Genomic DNA, 18,037 nt, shown 5'->3' with positions numbered 1-18,037 from the left:
GTCAGCTGGCACCTGTCTGCCAGCCAGCCCACACACATATTCTGGGCTACAAATAGCATTTCAGTGCATACATTTCACAAGTTTCTCACTTGTTTCTGTATTATGCATTTGTTTTTTTTTCATCCTCAGGCCAGAGCGGGCCCTAAGAAGTTCCGCAAAGTAACGTTGACGGTCTCGCCGAAAGGCATCGTCATCACCGACACCGACACTGCGGCTCTAATAGAGAACGTCTCCATCTACAGGTGATTGTTTTAATAAATATCTTGGCATTTTAATACCTCTACAGCAAGGATGTCAAACTGGTTTTCATTGAGGGCCACATGGCAGTTATGGCTGCCATCAGAGGGCCGCTTGTAACAGTGAATAATGTATGAATTTGCCTCTGGATTTTATTATTAATTATATAAATTGTTTTAAGTAGACTGTCGATTTTACAGTAAAAACTTTACATTTACAAAATTTTACTGTAAAATATATATATATTTTTTTTTTTACGGTAAATGGGAAAACCGAACCACAGTTTTTGGGGTTCTTTTTACAGAAAAAGCTGGCAGCTTGGTTGCCACAATTTTACTATTAAATGTACCGTATTTTTCGGACTATAAGTCGCAGTTTTTTTCATAGTTTGGCCGGGGGTGCGACTTATACTCAGGAGCGACTTATGTGTGAAATTATTAACACATTACCGTAAAATATCAAATAATATTATTTAGCTCATTCACGTAAGAGACGAGACGTATAAGATTTCATCGGATTTAGCAATTAGGAGTGACAGATTGTTTGGTAAACGTATAGCATGTTCTATATGTTATAGTTATTTGAATGACTTATGCGTCATATAACGTACACTTATTCAGCCTGTTGTTCACTATTCTTTATTTATTTTAAATTGCCTTTCAAATGTCTATTCTTGGTGTTGGGTTTTATCAAATAAATTTCCCCCAAAAATGTGACTTATACTCCAGTGCGACTTATATATGTTTTTTCCTTCATTATGCATTTTCGGCAGGTGCGACTTATACTCCGGAGCGACTTATACTCCGAAAAATACGGTACATTGTTTTTTTACAACATTATATTGTTAATGGAAAAACAGTACAAGTTCCTTTTTTTATTCTGGCAACTTAGCTGCCAGTTTTTATACCATAATTTTTCTTTTTACTGTCTTTCATTTACAGTAATACACCGTTAAAAACAACAACCGTAGATTTTACAGTCAAAAACTGGCAGAATTTTAACGCAAAAAACCAGTAGTAGTTTTTCTCAATTTACTCTTATAAGCTGTAAAGAACACCGTAAAATGTATTGTCATTTTTATTAATTTGATGGGTAGTTTGCTGTAAAGTTGAGTATTTTTATTCAGACAAAAACATGTTTGGAAAGTATGATAATATATACTTTGAAATTTGTTGCAATATTAGATACCCAATAAAGTTTAAAAGGTATGCAATTTCAAGCAGTACATATAGTTTTTCTGTCAAAATGAAAAAAATTCCATTACATTTCGTGAGAAAATATTAAGTACTTTATGGACACATATCATTTCCAGGTGTTTGCGGGCCAGATCTGGCCACCGGACCTTGAGTTTGACACGTACTCTACAGTAAAAAAGAAAAAACAAAAAGAAAAGCCTTTGAAGTGAAAGTGTGCCAACCTATGAAATAATCATCTGTTCTAATGTCAAACTGTAGCCATTGTAAAACTTTTATAAACTGTACAGCCAATTTTTGAGTCGCATCTTCCCACTGGACTATAAGTGGTACGAAAAATTTTGTAAATGTTTATTTACATACCTTAATTGTTTCCAAACCGTGCCTGTCGCACGGCAGTAAAACGGCTTATCAAACAAAACTGAAGTGATGAAGCAAACGTTGCTCGAAGTGATGAAGAAGAATATTTTAAAGCAGAAAAGCTATGGACAGTTATACTTCTGGTCCAAGGAATGAAACACAAAGGGCATTTTCAACCTGCAGCACCTGCAGTGAGCAAACTTGTCCAAAAGATGGCGCTATAACACAAAAAAATAACACACCTTTTAATTGTTTGTGTCGGTCTTATATGAAACCTATCTGATGTATACAAAACATTATGGCCTATAGCGAAATAAATATCCATAAATCAGCTTCACCGTTTTGGAAACCGCAGCGTGCAAAGCGCGGGAAAAAAAGTAGTGGCTTACAGTCCGGAAATACAAGTTTTCATTTTTTTTATTAATATTTTTTATTTTTCAGGCAAAAAAATGCACATTTCAGCCCTTTCAGGAATTTGCTAGTTCTCTAACTCTTTATTGCTCTAAAGGCACAATTGTGGTTCTCCCGCATAGCACAGATCTACTTTTTGTTCCTTGCCTATATCGCTAAGCCTTCTGGGTAATGTAGTATACACACATTTACTTCCTAATTGACAAGGTATTTTTTATAGTCATTTCACCTCTATTCATAGGGTAAGGCAAATAAGAAAATATTTTCATTTGCAATGCTGACCTAGCAAAGATGTTAGAGATGTTGAAGTGTGACTATAATCTCTCGTCGTCTCTCATTTACCAACAAATTACTTTAACGTGTAAATTTGTTGGCACATAAATGAATGTTTAAGATGGACAAACACTTTTCTAGCGTAAAACATACACAAAGAATGTCTGCAACTTGTGCACGACAGTGAAAAATAAGGAAGCCTTTGGTGGTGTTTTTTTCTATATTTAAATGGGTTGTACTTATATAGCGCTTTTCTACCTTCAAGGTACTCAAAGCGCTTTGACAGTATTACCACATTCACCCATTCACACACACATTCACACACTGATGGCGGGAGCTGCCATGCAAGGCGCTAACCAGCAGCCATCAGGAGCAAGGGGTGAAGTATCTTGCCCAAGGACACAAAGGACGTGACTAGGATGGTAGAAGGTGGGGATTGAACCCCAGTAACCAGCAACCCTCCGATTGCTGGCACGGCCACTCTACCAACTTCACCACGAACTGATTATTATTATTATTATTATTATTATTATTATTATTATTATTATTATTGATGAGCTCCGAGTTTGTCTTTTTACTGCCATCCAGTGCAGATCTTTAGCGTTGTCCAGGTGAAGGACCCCCAAACTGATGATAGAGCGGAGACTCCTACAGATATATTTTGTAGAACAAAACAAGCATTTTATATTAAACTGGTGATAAAGGTACCTTGTTATTGTGCAATACTAAGATATTTAGATAATAGCAGTAGTGTAGCTAATAAGTAGCTGGCAATTGGCGCAATAATCGCTGGCTCAAAACTGCCATGCTAAACATTAGCTGGCGTGCTAATTGCCAGCTGGCAACTAGAGCGCTAAACACTATCTATGTAGGATCAATGTTTGTGTATTTAAAAACTTTGTGGAAAAATAGTATATATATATATATATATATATATATATATATATATATATATACACACACACACACATAGATATATATATATATATATATATATATATATATATATATATATATATATATATATATATATATATATATATATATATATATATATATATATATATATATATACTACCAACCTCGTCATGTCCGTTGTGTCCTGAGCAAGACACTTCACCCTTGCTCCTGATGGGTGCTGGTTAGCGCCTTGCATGGCAGCTCCCTCCATCAGTCTGTGAATGTGTGTGTGAATGGGTAAATGTGGAAGTAGTGTCAAAGCGCTTTGAGTACCTTGAAGGTAGAAAAGCGCTATACAAGTACAACCCATTTATTTATCATTTATATATATTAGAGATGCGCGGTTTGCGGGCACAACCGCGGAGTCCGCGGATCGGGCGGATGAAATTAAAAAAAATTAGATTTTATCCGCGGGTTGGGTCGGGTCGGGTGGTTCAAATTATTTAAAAAAATTAGATTTTAAATAGATTCAGGCGCGTGGCAGTTAAACCAATTCGGAAATATATATACATAGTTAAATGTTGTTACCCACATACGAAAAACAAGCAGGCACCTGCAGCATATGCCACAACAGAAGAAAAGAAAAGAAAAGAGATGGACACTTTTACGGAGCGGAGAAGGGACGCCTCGCCGGGGTCCGGGACCGAGGCCCCTTCCCCCGAGAGGGCCCCACCGGGAGCCGTAGCTGAGGCGATCCGCGAGAAGGGCCCGACGCACGTCCAGGGTCACCACCGCGCCCACCGCACCAACACCCCGTCTCGTCCGCCTTCGCCGCGGCCGGCGTCAGGCGCAGCAGGTAAGCAGCTTACCTGCCCGCCACCCCCGTGGCCGGGGGCTCGTAACAGGGGTCACTCCGCGCGCTCCGCCCGCGCAGCTTACCTGCCCGCCACCCCTGTTGCCGGGGGCGCGTAACAGGGGTCACTCCGCGCGCAGAGCGCTCACGAAAGGGGTGGGGCTCACCCTGGTTGATATAGACAGCAGCTAGGACGGTGGCCATGGAAGTTGGAACCCGCTAAGGAGTGTGTAACAACCCACCTGCCGAATCAACTAGCCCTGAAAATGGATGGCGCTGGAGCGTCGGGCTCATACCCGGCCGTCGCCGGCAGCGAGACGCGCTTGGAGGTGCGCTCAGCGCGGCTCCCATATGATTGCGCACTGGTGTGCGTCTGGGTCGTGACAGCGTGGCACGCGAATGTCTGTGCTGCATTGGATCAGTCTCCTTTCTTTAACAGGCAAAAGCTTTATAACCTCACTAATGCCTTGCATCGTCTATATTAGATATATAACAACGGGCGGGTGCGGGCGGATGGCGGGCGGATGCGGTTCTGATCAAATGTTAGATCGGGTGGATTGCGGATGGTTGACGACTTTCTGATGCGGTTGCGGATGGAATAATTGCCTATCCGCGCATCTCTAATATATATATACAGGTAAAAGCCAGTAAATTAGAATATTTTTAAAAACTTGATTTATTTCAGTAATTGCATTCAAAAGGTGTAACTTGTACATTATATTTATTCATTGCACACAGACTGATGCATTCAAATGTTTATTTCATTTAATTTTGATGATTTGAAGTGGCAACAAATGAAAATCCAAAATTCCGTGTGTCACAAAATTAGAATATTGTGTAAGGGTTAAATTTTGAAGACACCTGGTGCCACAAACTAATCAGCTGATTAACTCAAAACACCTGCAAAGGGCTTTAAATGGTCTCTCAGTCCAGTTCTGAAGCCTACACAAACATGGGGAAGACTTCAGATTTGACAGCTGTCCAAAAGGCAACCATCGACACATTGCACAAGGAGGGAAAGACACACAAGGTTATTGCTGAAGAGGCTGGCTGTTCTCAGAGCTCTGTGTCCAAACACATTAATGGAGAGGCAAAGGGAAGGAAAAACTGTGGTCAGAAAAAGTGTACAAGCGATAGGGATCACCGCGCCCTGGTCAAGATTGTGAAAAAAAACCCATTCAAAAATGTGGGGGAGATTCAGAAGGAGTGGACAGCTGCTGGAGTCAGTGCTTCAAGATCCACCACCAAGAGACGCTTGAAAGACATGGGTTTCAACTGCCGCATACCTCGTGTCAAGCCACTGTTGACCAAGAAACAGCGCGAAAAGCGTCTCACCTGGGCTAAGGAAAAAAAGAGCTGGACTGCTGCTGAGTGGTCCAAAGTCATGTTTTCTGACGAAAGCAAATTTTGCATTTCCTTTGGAAATCGAGGTCCCAGAGTCTGGAGGAAGACAGGAGAGGCACAGGATCCACGTTGCCTGAAGTCTAGTGTAAAGTTTCCACCATCAGTGATGGTTTGGGGTGCCATGTCATCTGCTGGTGTCGGTCCATTCTGTTTCCTGAGATTCAGGGTCAACGCAGCCGTCTACCAGCAAGTTTTAGAGCACTTCATGCTTCCTGCTGCTGACCTGCTCTATGGAGATGGAGATTTCAAGTTCCAACAGGACTTGGCGCCTGCACACAGCGCAAAATCTACCCGTGCCTGGTTTACGGACCATGGTATTTCTGTTCTAAATTGGCCCGCCAACTCCCCTGACCTTAGCCCCATAGAAAATCTGTGGGGTATTGTGAAAAGGAAGATGCAGAATGCCAGACCCAAAAACGCAGAAGAGTTGAAGGCCACTATCAGAGCAACCTGGGCTCTCATAACACCTGAGCAGTGCCAGAAACTCATCGACTCCATGCCACGCCGCATTAACGCAGTAATTGAGGCAAAAGGAGCTCCAACCAAGTATTGAGTATTGTACATGCTCATATTTTTCATTTTCATACTTTTCAGTTGGCCAACATTTCTAAAAATCCCTTTTTTGTATTAGCCTTAAGTAATATTCTAATTTTGTGACACACGGAATTTTGGATTTTCATTTGTTGCCACTTCAAATCATCAAAATTAAATGAAATACACATTTGAATGCATCAGTCTGTGTGCAATGAATAAATATAATGTACAAGTTACACCTTTTGAATGCAATTACTGAAATAAATCAAGTTTTTCAAAATATTCTAATTTACTGGCTTTTACCTGTATATATACAGAGATATATATGAAAAAGTCTAATTAACTTAATATTTTGAGATATTTGGCACTTAAGGTTGTAACAATCACAAAAAAATAAGGGACTGACATACCTAAGCCTGGGCCGATAAATCAGTTAACCGAATGAAGATGAAGTCGGTATCTTTTCCAGTCACTCTTTTGAATATGTTTCAGCAGCTGCGGGCGTTTGACTACATGCACATGCACATATCAGTGGTTAATTCGGTCTCAAAATAATGTTGACAATAATATCGTTAATCGGCAATAATTTGTAGGTCAGTAGTCAGCTTTAAAAAGGTCATCTTTATTCAAATGTGTAAGAATACCTTATTTTCCGGACTATAAGGTGCACTTAAAATCCTTTTTTTTCCTCAAAACTTGACAGTGCGCCTTATAACCCGGTGCGCCTAGTGTACGGAATCATTTTGGTTGTGCTTACTGACCTCAAAGCTATTTTATTTGGTACAGGGTGAAACGATAAGTGTGACTAGTAGATGGCAGTCACACATAAGAGAAACGTGTAGACTGCAATATGATGGCAGTTACACATAAGATATACGTGTAAACTGCAATATCACTCAAATAAACAACACCAACATTTTATATGTTCCTTTGAGAATATAGAACATTACACACAGCGCTCAAGAATCTATCAAAATGTTTTAGTACGACTTTGGTAAGCTATGAAGCCGCACCGCTTGATTGATTGTACTGTGCTTCAACATACGAGTATTATTATGGTGTGTGTATAAGGTAAGACATATTATCTGGCGTTTTGTTTGCAATATTATGCAAAAGCAACTTTTCTTACGTTCTGGTATCTGCTGATATGTATTTGGGATCTGCATAAGTCCTGAGAAATTGCGCGCGTCCGCCTTTGTAGTCCGTGCCGACACCGTAGTCGATAAGCTTCTTCTTTTTCTCTATCTTCTTGTTATGGGACATTCATCCTCCGCTGTTGCTATTTGTAGTATAAAGTAGTGTAAAGTTCTTACTTATATCTGTCAGTAAACTCGCCATGAAAGCACTAAAACATACCGGTGTAGTGAGTTAACATTATTCACCCAAGGAACTTTAGTTATAAGAGAGTTCCGGTCGGACGTTTTTTCACGGGACACATTTCCGGCGTTGTTGCACGAGTGAGCCACGGATGAGGAGATGCTGCTCCGTTATTGATTGAAGTCAAGTCTGAATGTCATTAAAACAGTTAGCTCCATCTTTTGACACTTCTTCCACTCCCGTCCTTGCACGCTACACCGCTACAACAAAGATGACGGGGAGAAGACGCTGTTGAAGGTGAGCCACGTAAATAAGACCGCCCACAAAACGGAGCATCCTGAAGCGACTGTCAGAAAGCGGCTTGAAGATGATCTGTAAAGCATAATCTGTGCAACATTTTGACCAAAGAACCACCATTATATGTTATGTAGACCACAAGGAAGTGTTTTACATTTAGAAAAACAAAATAATAATATGACTCCTTTAATGCGCCTTTTAATCCGGTGCGCCTTATTTATGAAAAAATATCAAAAATAGACCATTCATCAGCAAGTTATTAATTGGAGTCCTGTGTGTGGTCCTCTGATCCACCTTATCAGCTAGAACAGGCCGGCTGTTTGATCCCCTCCCCTATAGCTCCCCCACCTTACCTAATCTTTCCCATTTTCTCCTCCACATGAACACACAGCGAGTGATCACATCACTCCACACGCTCCAATTGACCAGCACCAATTTATCGTCACAACAGATATCGGAGGTTCTCAAGGATTGAGATCCCTAGATGTGACCCCAAAATAGCATTATTTCAGCTTATTAAAGCTACCTGACGGGCAGTTTTTTCACCTGGCACGCGTTCTTTCTTCACACACAGAGAACCTTCTTTGAAGCTGAGGCTTTGTATTGATATTCCTCTGCTGGGATGATCAAACGTGAGCGCAATGCTGTCAATTCTTCTTTTTGCAGCCATTGTGTGCTTGTGGTCGGAATCCCAATGCGTGGAATTCCTAAATAGCAGAGGACGCTTAATGATATTCACTCTGGTGAATAATATATAATTCCCGCATGACTGATCATTTTTAATATACGGGCGTCTATTCCGACCTCCTTGGAAAAAAAAAAATAGGGCATCTGTTTCAACTCTCTCCCCGCAATTAAGGCCGTAACATTTGTAAGTTGCAGTGGTGTCCTGGGCATTGCTAGTATGTGGGTCATACTTCATCCATGTTGCAAAAAAAATAAGAATGCTGTTTCATAATCATGTTGTCGCTTCATCGCTGTCAAGAAAAAATACCACCATTTAACAGTTTTTTAAAGGGGAACATTATCACAATTTCAGAATGGTTAAAACCATTAAAAATCAGTTCCCAGTGGCTTATTATATTTTTCGAAGTTTTTTTCAAAATTTTACCCATCACGCAATATCCCTAAAAAAAGCTTCAAAGTGCCTGATTTAACCATCGTTATACACACCCGTCCATTTTCCTGTGACGTCACATAGTGAAGCCAACACAAACAAACATGGCGGAAAGAACAGCAAGCTATAGCGACATTAGCTCGGATTCAGACTCGGATTTCAGCGGCTTAAGCGATTCAACAGATTACGAATGTATTGAAACGGATGGTTGTAGTGTGGAGGCAGGTAGCGAAAACGAAATTGAAGAAGAAACTGAAGCTATTGAGTCATATCGGTTTGAACCGTATGCAAGCGAAACCGACGAAAACGACACGACAGCCAGCGACAAGGGAGAAAGCGAGGACAAATTCGGCGATCGCCTTCTAACCAACGATTGGTATGTGTTTGTTTGGCATTAAAGGAAACTAACAACTATGAACTAGGTTTACAGCATATGAAATACATTTGGCAACAACATGCACTTTGAGAGTGCAGAGAGCCCAATTTTCATCAATTAATATATTCTGTAGACATACCCTCATCTCTTTTCCTGAAAGCTGATCTGTCCAGTTTTGGAGTTGATGTCAGCAGGCCAGGGAAGCTAGGGTTTAGCTCGCTCGTCTGCGGGAACAAACTGCCGCCATTGCTTGCCGTGCTAGCGAGGTCCTTTGTCCCTGAATTGCTCACACACTCCGGCAGATTCAATGGGGGTCTGGCGGCAGATTTCTTTGACTTTATCGTTGGAAATGCATCTGCTTTGAGTGTCGCAGGATATCCACACATTCTTGCCATCTCTGTCGTAGCATAGCTTTCGTCGGTAAAGTGTGCGGAACAAACGTCCAATTTCTTGCCACTTTCGCATCTTTGGGCCACTGGTGCAACTTGAATCCGTCCCTGTTCGTGTTGTTACACCCTCCAACAACACACCGACGAGGCATGATGTCTCCAAGGTACGGAAAACAGTCGAAAAAACGGAAAATAACAGAGCTGATTTGACTCTGTGTTTGAGAAAATGGCGGATTGCTTCCCGATGTGACGTCACAACGTGACGTCATCGCTCCGAGAGCGAATATTAGAAAGGCGTTTAATTTGCCAAAATTCACCCATTTAGAGTTCGGAAATCGGTAAAAAAAATATATGGTCTTTTTTCTGCAACATCAAGGTATATATTGACGCTTACATAGGTCTGGTGATTATGTTCCCCTTTAAACAGTAAAATACGATCAAGATTTACTGTATCATTATCGTATTTTCCGGACCATAAAGTGCACCGGATTATAAGACGTACTGCGGATGAATGGTCTATTTTGTATATTTTTTCACTCAAAAGGCACACCGGATTATAGGGCCCATTAAAGGAGTCATATTATTATTTAATTTTTTTCTAAATGTAAAACACCTTGTAGTCTACATAACATTTAATGGTGGTTCTTTGGTCAAAATGTTGCATAGATTATGTTTTACAGATCATCTTCAAGTCGCTTTCTGACAGTCGCTTCAGGACTGTTTTAATGATATTCAGACTTTACTTCAATCAATAACAGAGCAGCATCTCCTCATCCAGAAACAACACCAACCGTAAATGTGTCCCGTGAAAAAGCGTCTGACCGGAACTCTCTAATAACTAAAGTTCCTTGGGTGAATAATTTAAACTCACTACACCGGTATGTTTTAGCGCTTTCATGGAAAGTTTGCTGACAGATATAAGTAAGAACTTTACACTACTTTATATTAGAAATGGCAACAGCGGAGGATGAATGCCCCATAACAAGAATATAGGCTTCTTCTTTTTTTCTATCGACTACCGGTACAGATCAGCAGGTACCAGAAGGTAAGAAAAGTTGGTTTTGCATAATATTGTGAAATAAAATGCCAGATATGTCTTACCTTATACACACACCATAATAATACTTGTATGTTTAATGCGCCGACAATCCACCAAGCGGAGCGGCTTCATAGCTTACCAAAGTCATACTAAAACATTTTGATAGATTTTTGAGCGCCGTGTGTAATGTTCTATATTTTCAATGGAACATATACAATGTTGGTGTTGTTTAGTAGAGTCATATTGTCATCTCCTACCATGTATCTCTTATGTTTGACTGCTATCTACTGGTCACACTTATCATTACACCATGTACCAAATAAAATTGCTTCGAGGTCGGTGAGCAAAACCAGAATTATTCCTTACATTAGGCGCACTGTCGAGTTTTGAGAAAGAAAAAAATAATTTTAAGTCCGCCTTATAGTCTGGAAAATACGGTACAACAAATTACTGTAAAAATTACGATTTTCATTCTGAACATTAACATTACTTAACATAGAACAGAGCTGGGCAAATATTTTGACTCGGGGGCCACATTGAGAGAAAAAATGTGTCTGGGGGGGCCCAATGTGTATGTGTGTATAAATGATATATACACATTTAGCTGTAAAAATCTGCTGTACAGTATGTGTGTTTGGGTCTCTTTTTTTCAGGAACACTCATACCAAAAGTTACAATGTCCGATAGAGTTCTAAAAACGCTATGACATAAAACGGAATGGAATGTTAGTTTTTTACTGAATGGGACACCCAAAATGTACATGAAAATAAAGAAAGTGGGATTTACAATATTAACTATGAACAATAAAACACTGAATATTAACAACATATGAACATCGCTCCTCTTTTACTTTTCAGACCAAGCAAAACAATCAAACAAAACGCAACAAAAATGTAACAAACAGCAAAATATGAATGCAAAGTGTAATAAACACCTACAATATGATATATTATCACGTAAATATCTGCTTCCGAAACTGTTCCTGACACATGCGTTTGGGGCTGGCTGCTCTGAAAATAAACCCCGCTCACTCTGCTTTGGTCCTGGTCTGAGCTCCTGTGATGTAGATTACCGTAATAACTCCTATAACACCCAAAAATGCAGATTTCAACCATTAAAATACTTTTTATAGTTCAAGACTTACGGTCATTTAAAAACATCACTGCACATCATAATGGCGGCTACAGTTTTGATGTTAAAGGTCTAAAAAAAATATGTAGAACGTCTAGCGGGCCGGATTGAAAATCATAGCTGGTCTGACATAGAAATTTAAATACATAGCAAAAGTAAACAACAATAAAGAAGCATAATGTATGGAGGGCAATTTGTGTAAAGCTTTTTTTCTGACAATTATATAACAAAATTTTTTAGCATCAATACAACTTCATTTATTAAAAAATAATGAGCAAAATGCATGTTTAAATATTCAGTTTGTCAAAATATTTTTTTTTGTTTTTTTTAATTCAGTGCAGACATATCTCAAAGTATCATTATTATTCCACCTCCGGTAAATTAAGACCGAAGCAATGGATGTCTCAGAATCAGCTAATGGTGTCAAGTTTTTGACAAACAGAATTTTTAAACACAGCATTTTGTTCAAAAATGTTTATTTAATGAAATTGTCAGTGTAATTTAATGTAAAAAAAATACAGTTTTTTCCAGACTATAAGCCGTAAATCTAATAGTTTTCATATGTAACACCAACAGGGACCATGAAAAGGTGTTGTTTGTGCTTTGGCGCCATCTTTTAGACGAGTTCGCTCACTGCAGGTGTGCAGGTTGAAAATGTACTTATGTTTTGTGCCTTGAATCGGAAGTATAATCGCCCATAGCGTTTCTGCTCGTAAGGATTCTTCATTCATCACTCCAGGCAACGTTTGTAAGTTTTACAAGATAACAAAAACAATTCATATGTGCTGTCGTAATGTAATCAAGCTAGCGTTGTTAGCATTAGCAAATATGCTAACACGTTTACAAGTGTCTGTGTTAGTATTATTAACTTACAATGACATTCTTTTTGTATTCTTTGTTTTTTAAAGTACCAGTAGAGTGGAAAAACAAGTTGACTTTATATGCTTATTTGTGTTTAATTGTATCCATTAAACCATAGCCAATTGAGTTTACAATACGAAGAGTATGTGAAAATACTGTCTAAACATCACAAAATGCCACAAATTCAGTCGGCCATTTTGGATATACCTCGCCGAATATATTTCCGTAGATTTTACGTCAGTGTAGTAACCCTTCTGCATTCTGACCATATCATCAGATCAATCATACTGGAAAAACGCAAACATTGGAAAGAGATGTACTGTCTATCATTCACAATCCTTATTAAGACAAGAACACACATGCTTGGCTTTTTTTATGCAATCAACATTTTTAAATAAATGGCTAACAATTGAGTCAACACATCAAATGTCCTCTATAGCGCTCACTGTACCCTCTCTAAAAACATCCAGAAATCGGCAACTATACTCCATGTACAAAACCCAAAACCAGTGAAGTTGGCACGTTATGTAATTCGTGAATAAAAACAGAATACAATGATTTGAAAATCCTTTTCACCCTTTATTCAATTGAATAGACTGCAAAGACAAGATATTTAATGTTCGAACTGAGAAACTTAATTTTGTTTTGCAATTAATCATCCATCCATCCATTTTCTACCGCTTATTCCCTTTTTGGGGTTGCGGGGGGCGCTGGAGCCTATCTCAGCTACAATCGGGCGGAAGGCGGTGTACACCCTGGACAAGTCGCCACCTCATCGCAGGGCCAACACAGATAGACAGACAACATTCACACTCACATTCACACACTAGGGCCAATTTAGTGTTGCCAATCAACTTATCCCCAGGTGCATGTCTTTGGAGGTGGGAGGAAGCCGGAGTACCCGGAGGGAACCCACGCAGTCACGGGGAGAACATGCAAACTCCACACAGAAAGATCCCGAGCCCGGGATTGAACCCAAGACTACTCAGGACCTTCGTATTGTGAGGCAGATGCACTAACCTCTCTTCCACCGTGCTGCCCTTGCAATTAATCATTCATTTAGAATTTAATGGCAGCAACACATTGCAAAAAAGTTGGTACAGGGGTATTTTTACCACTGTGTTACATGGCTTTTTCCTTTTAACAACACTCAGTAAACGTTTGGGAATTGAGGAGACCAATTTTTGAAGCTTTTCAGGTGGAATTTTTTCCCATTCTTGCTTGATGTACAGCTTAAGTTGTTCAACAGTCCGGGGTCTCCGTTGTGGTATTTTCCGCTTCATAATGCGCCACACATTTTCAATGTGATACAGGTCTGGACTACAGGCAGGCCAGTCTAGTACCCGCACTCTTTTACTATGAAGCCACGCTGTTGTAACACGTGGCTTGGCATTGTCTTGCTGAAATAAGCAGGGGCGTTGCTTGGATGGCAACATATGTTGCTCCAAAACCTGTGTGTACCTTTCAGCATTCATGGTGCCTTCACAGATGTGTAAGTTACCCATGCCTTGGGCACTAATACACCCCCATACCATCACAGATGCTGGCTTTTCAACTTCGCGCCTATAACAGTCTGGATGGTTCTTTTCCTCTTTGGTCCGGAGGACACAACGTCCACAGTTTCCAAAAACAATTTGAAATGTGGACTCGTCAGACCACATAACACTTTTCCACTTTACATCAGTCCATCTTAGATGAGCTCGGGCCCAGCGAAGCCGGCCGCAATTCTGGGTGTTGTTGATAAATGGCTTTCGCTTTGCATAGTAGAGTTTTAACTTGCTCTAACAGATGTAGCGACCAGCTGTAGTTACTGACAGTGGTTTTCTGAAGTGTTCCTGAGTCCATGTGGTGATATCCTTTACACACTGATGTCAGTTTTTGATGCAATACCGCCTGAGGGATTAAAGGTCTGTAATATCATCGCTTACGTGCAGTGATTTCTCCAGAATCTCTGAACCTTTTGATGATATTACAGACCGTAGATGGTGAAATCCCTAAATTCCTTGCAATAGCTCGTTAAGAAATGTTGTCTTTAAACTCTTGCAGTGCATCAAATTCCAAAATGAGCTAATATTTGCAAAAAATAACAAAGTTTTCCAGTTCGAACGTTAAGTATTTTGTCTTTGCAGTCTATTCAATTGAATATAAGTTGAAAAGGATTTGCAAATCATTGTATTCTGTTTTTATTTACCATTTACACAACGTGCCAACTTTTGGGGTTTGTACTTATTTGGAAGTCATTTGGTGTCATAAATCAGATACATGTGATAATAGCTTGAATATAGAGACGACTTGTTTGTCCCACTCGACTGATATTTTAAATCCACCAAAACGTTAGGGCTGCAACTAACAACTAATTTGATAATCGATTAATCTGTTGATTATTACTTCGATTAATCGATTAATAATCGGATAAAAGAGACAAACTACATTTCTATCCTTTCCAGTATTTTATTGGGGAAAAAAATAGCATACTGGCACCATACTTATTTTGATTATTGTTTCTCAGCTGTTTGTAAATGTTGCAGTTTATAAATAAAGGTTTATAAAAACAATAAAACAAAAATAAAATAAAAAGTAGCCTCTGCGCATGCGCATGGCATAGATCCAACGAATCGATGATTAAATTAATCGCCAAATATTTTTATAATCGATTAGTTGTTGCAGCCCTACAAAACGTCACTGTGGAGTTTTGAATCTGTTTAGCTAATTGGAGAGCTAGCTTTTGCAGCTAGTGACTCCATGACGGTGACTCCTGTTTTGTTAGATCAGCCGTTTTGCTGCCGTTTGGAAACAATTATATATCTGCGTTTTAAATACCCGTGCACATTATAGCTCGAAAAAACAACAAAAGCTTTGGTATTTAAGACACACATTAATCTCTATTCATATGTTTACCATTTATACAATCAAAAGGGAGGGAGAGAAAGTCAAAACATATCAAGTCCCACACTCTTACACTTTACAAAATGATTCAAAAATATCAAATAATTAAATTTAATGTATAGGAAATAATATAAAAATATAAAAAAAACATTTATTCAATAATTTGCCTTCTTCAATTAAAAAAAATATAATTAATACCGGCTTCACGTGGCAGAGGGGTTAGTGCATCTGCCTCACAATACGAAGGTCCTGAGTAGTCTTGGGTTCAATCCCGGGCTCGGGATCTTTCTGTGTGGAGTTTGCATGTTCTCCCCGTGACTGCGTGGGTTCCCTCCGGGTACTCCGGCTTCCTCCCACCTCCAAAGACATGCACCTGGGGATAAGTTGATTGGCAACACTAAATTGGCCCTAGTGTGTGGATGTGAGTGTGAATGTTGTCTGTCTATCTGTGTTGGCCCTGCGATGAGGTGGCGACTTGTCCAGGGTGTACCCCGCCTTCCGCCCGATTGTAGCTGAGATAGGCTCCAGCGCCCCCCGCGACCCCAAAGGGAATAAGCGGTAGAAAATGGATGGATGGATAATTAATACCAATAATCACAATGTAAATAAGATAAACCCAAGACTAATGAACAATAAATACACTCAATCTAAACATAGGTAAACACAAGACTGATGATATGATAAAACATTATTCAAGAGAAGAAAAAATATGCCACCCTTTGGTGATCTATATACTTTCTCATATATTTTAAGAATCATTTTTTTTATACTTTTTCTTAAACTGCTTGTTGTTCATACATGGTTTCAAAGCATCACTCACGATATGTGTGGGTGGTATAGTTCGGTTGGTAGAGTGGCCGTGCCAGCAACTTGAGGGTTGCAGGTTCGATCCCCGCTTCCGCCATCCTAGTCACTGCCGTTGTGTCCTTGGGCAAGATACTTTACCCACCTGCTCCCAGTGCCACCCACACTGGTTTAAATGCAACTTAGATATTGGGTTTCACTATGTAAAAGCGTTTTGAATCACTAGAGAAAAGCGCTATATAAATATAGTTCACTTCACCACCCTTACTGTACATTTTACAGCAATGAACTGTACACAAGTGAATGCAAGCATACTTAGTCAACAGCCATACAGGTCACACTGAGGGTGGCCGTATAAACAACTTTAACACTGTTACAAATATGCGCCACTGTATCACAACATAAACACAACAGAACAAATACCCAGAACCCCTTGCAGCACTAACTCTTCCGGGACGCTACAATATACACCCCCCCCCCCCCCCCACCACCACCTCCTCAACCCCGCCCACCTAAACCTTCTCACACTCTTCAGGGAGAGCATGTCCCAAATTCCAAGCTGCTGTTTTGAGGCATGCTAAAAAAAATAATGCACTTTGTGACTTCAATAATAAATATGGCAGTGCCATGTTGGCATTTTTTTTTTCCATAACTTGAGTTGATTTATTTTGGAAAACCTTGTTACATTGTTTAATGCATCCAGCGGGGCATCACAACAAAATTAAGCATAATAATGTGTTAATTCCACGGCTGTATATATCGGTATCGGTTGATATCGGAATCGGTAATTAAGAGTTGGACAATATCGGAATATCGGATATCGGCAAAAAAGCCATTATCGGACATCTCTAGTCGTAGCTTTACTGTAATCAACTGTAAAACCACAGCTCTGCAGTGACAGTAAATTACTGTGAAAGTAATTTGCTGTGAATTTACAGTGACAAATGTTACAGTGCACTATTACGTATTTAGTGGCCTTGCTTTAAAGGAGAACTGCACTTTTTTTGGAATTTTGCCTATCGTTCACAAACATTAAAGACATGATGACGGATGGATAAAAAAAAAAACATTCTAGAAATTAAGGCTGCAGCTAACGATTATTTTTCTATCGATTAATCTATAGATTATGTTTTCGATTAATCGGTTAATCTATAGATTATTTTTTCGATTAATCTATAGATTATTTTTCCTTTTACCGATTATTTTTTTAATTTAAAATGAAGATGAAAAAATAAATGTAGGCCATTTTTTTCAAAAGGCATGACTTTTATTTACAAAAAAAAAAAGTATGGCCACTCAGTCAACATTGACAACAACATGACAAAATATTCTGTAACAATGTAAACATTTAAAACTTTTAACATTTAACACAATTAAAAGTAGCTTATTTGCTTTTTAATGTGCAAATATAAAAGTAAACATCCAGTGCAAATCTTAATATTCTGCAATCGTATAAGCATTTCTAAAGTAAAAGTATTGCTTATTTTGCTTTAAAATGTGCAAAAATAAAGATAAACATCCAATACAAAAAAGTGCAAAACGAAATATTCTGTAACAGTGTAAACATTTCAACAAAAGTAAAAGTATTGCTTATTTTGCTTAATATCACAACAATGATAGTATGATTAAAGTGAAAGTTAATTGTTCGTTTGTAC

At 39.1% G+C, this 18,037-nt stretch overlaps 1 protein-coding gene across 2 annotated transcripts in view; it reads left to right on the top strand.

Annotated features, from left to right (window-relative positions):
- LOC133623866 (low density lipoprotein receptor adapter protein 1-B) overlaps positions 1-18,037 on the top strand; it is a 125,466-nt gene that overhangs the window by 82,850 nt on the left and 24,579 nt on the right. For both annotated transcript variants that reach the window (XM_061987325.2, XM_061987324.2), the window contains exon 3: positions 130-242. In XM_061987325.2, coding sequence (XP_061843309.1) covers positions 130-242 — 113 coding nt within the window. The remainder of the gene's footprint in view (positions 1-129; positions 243-18,037) is intronic.

Source organism: Nerophis lumbriciformis, linkage group LG26 (assembly GCF_033978685.3).
Source record: "Nerophis lumbriciformis linkage group LG26, RoL_Nlum_v2.1, whole genome shotgun sequence".
NCBI classification, from domain to species: Eukaryota; Metazoa; Chordata; class Actinopteri; order Syngnathiformes; family Syngnathidae; genus Nerophis; species Nerophis lumbriciformis.
The sequence above is the reverse complement of the archived record's forward strand: the minus strand, read 5'-3'. Positions and strand labels throughout refer to the sequence as shown.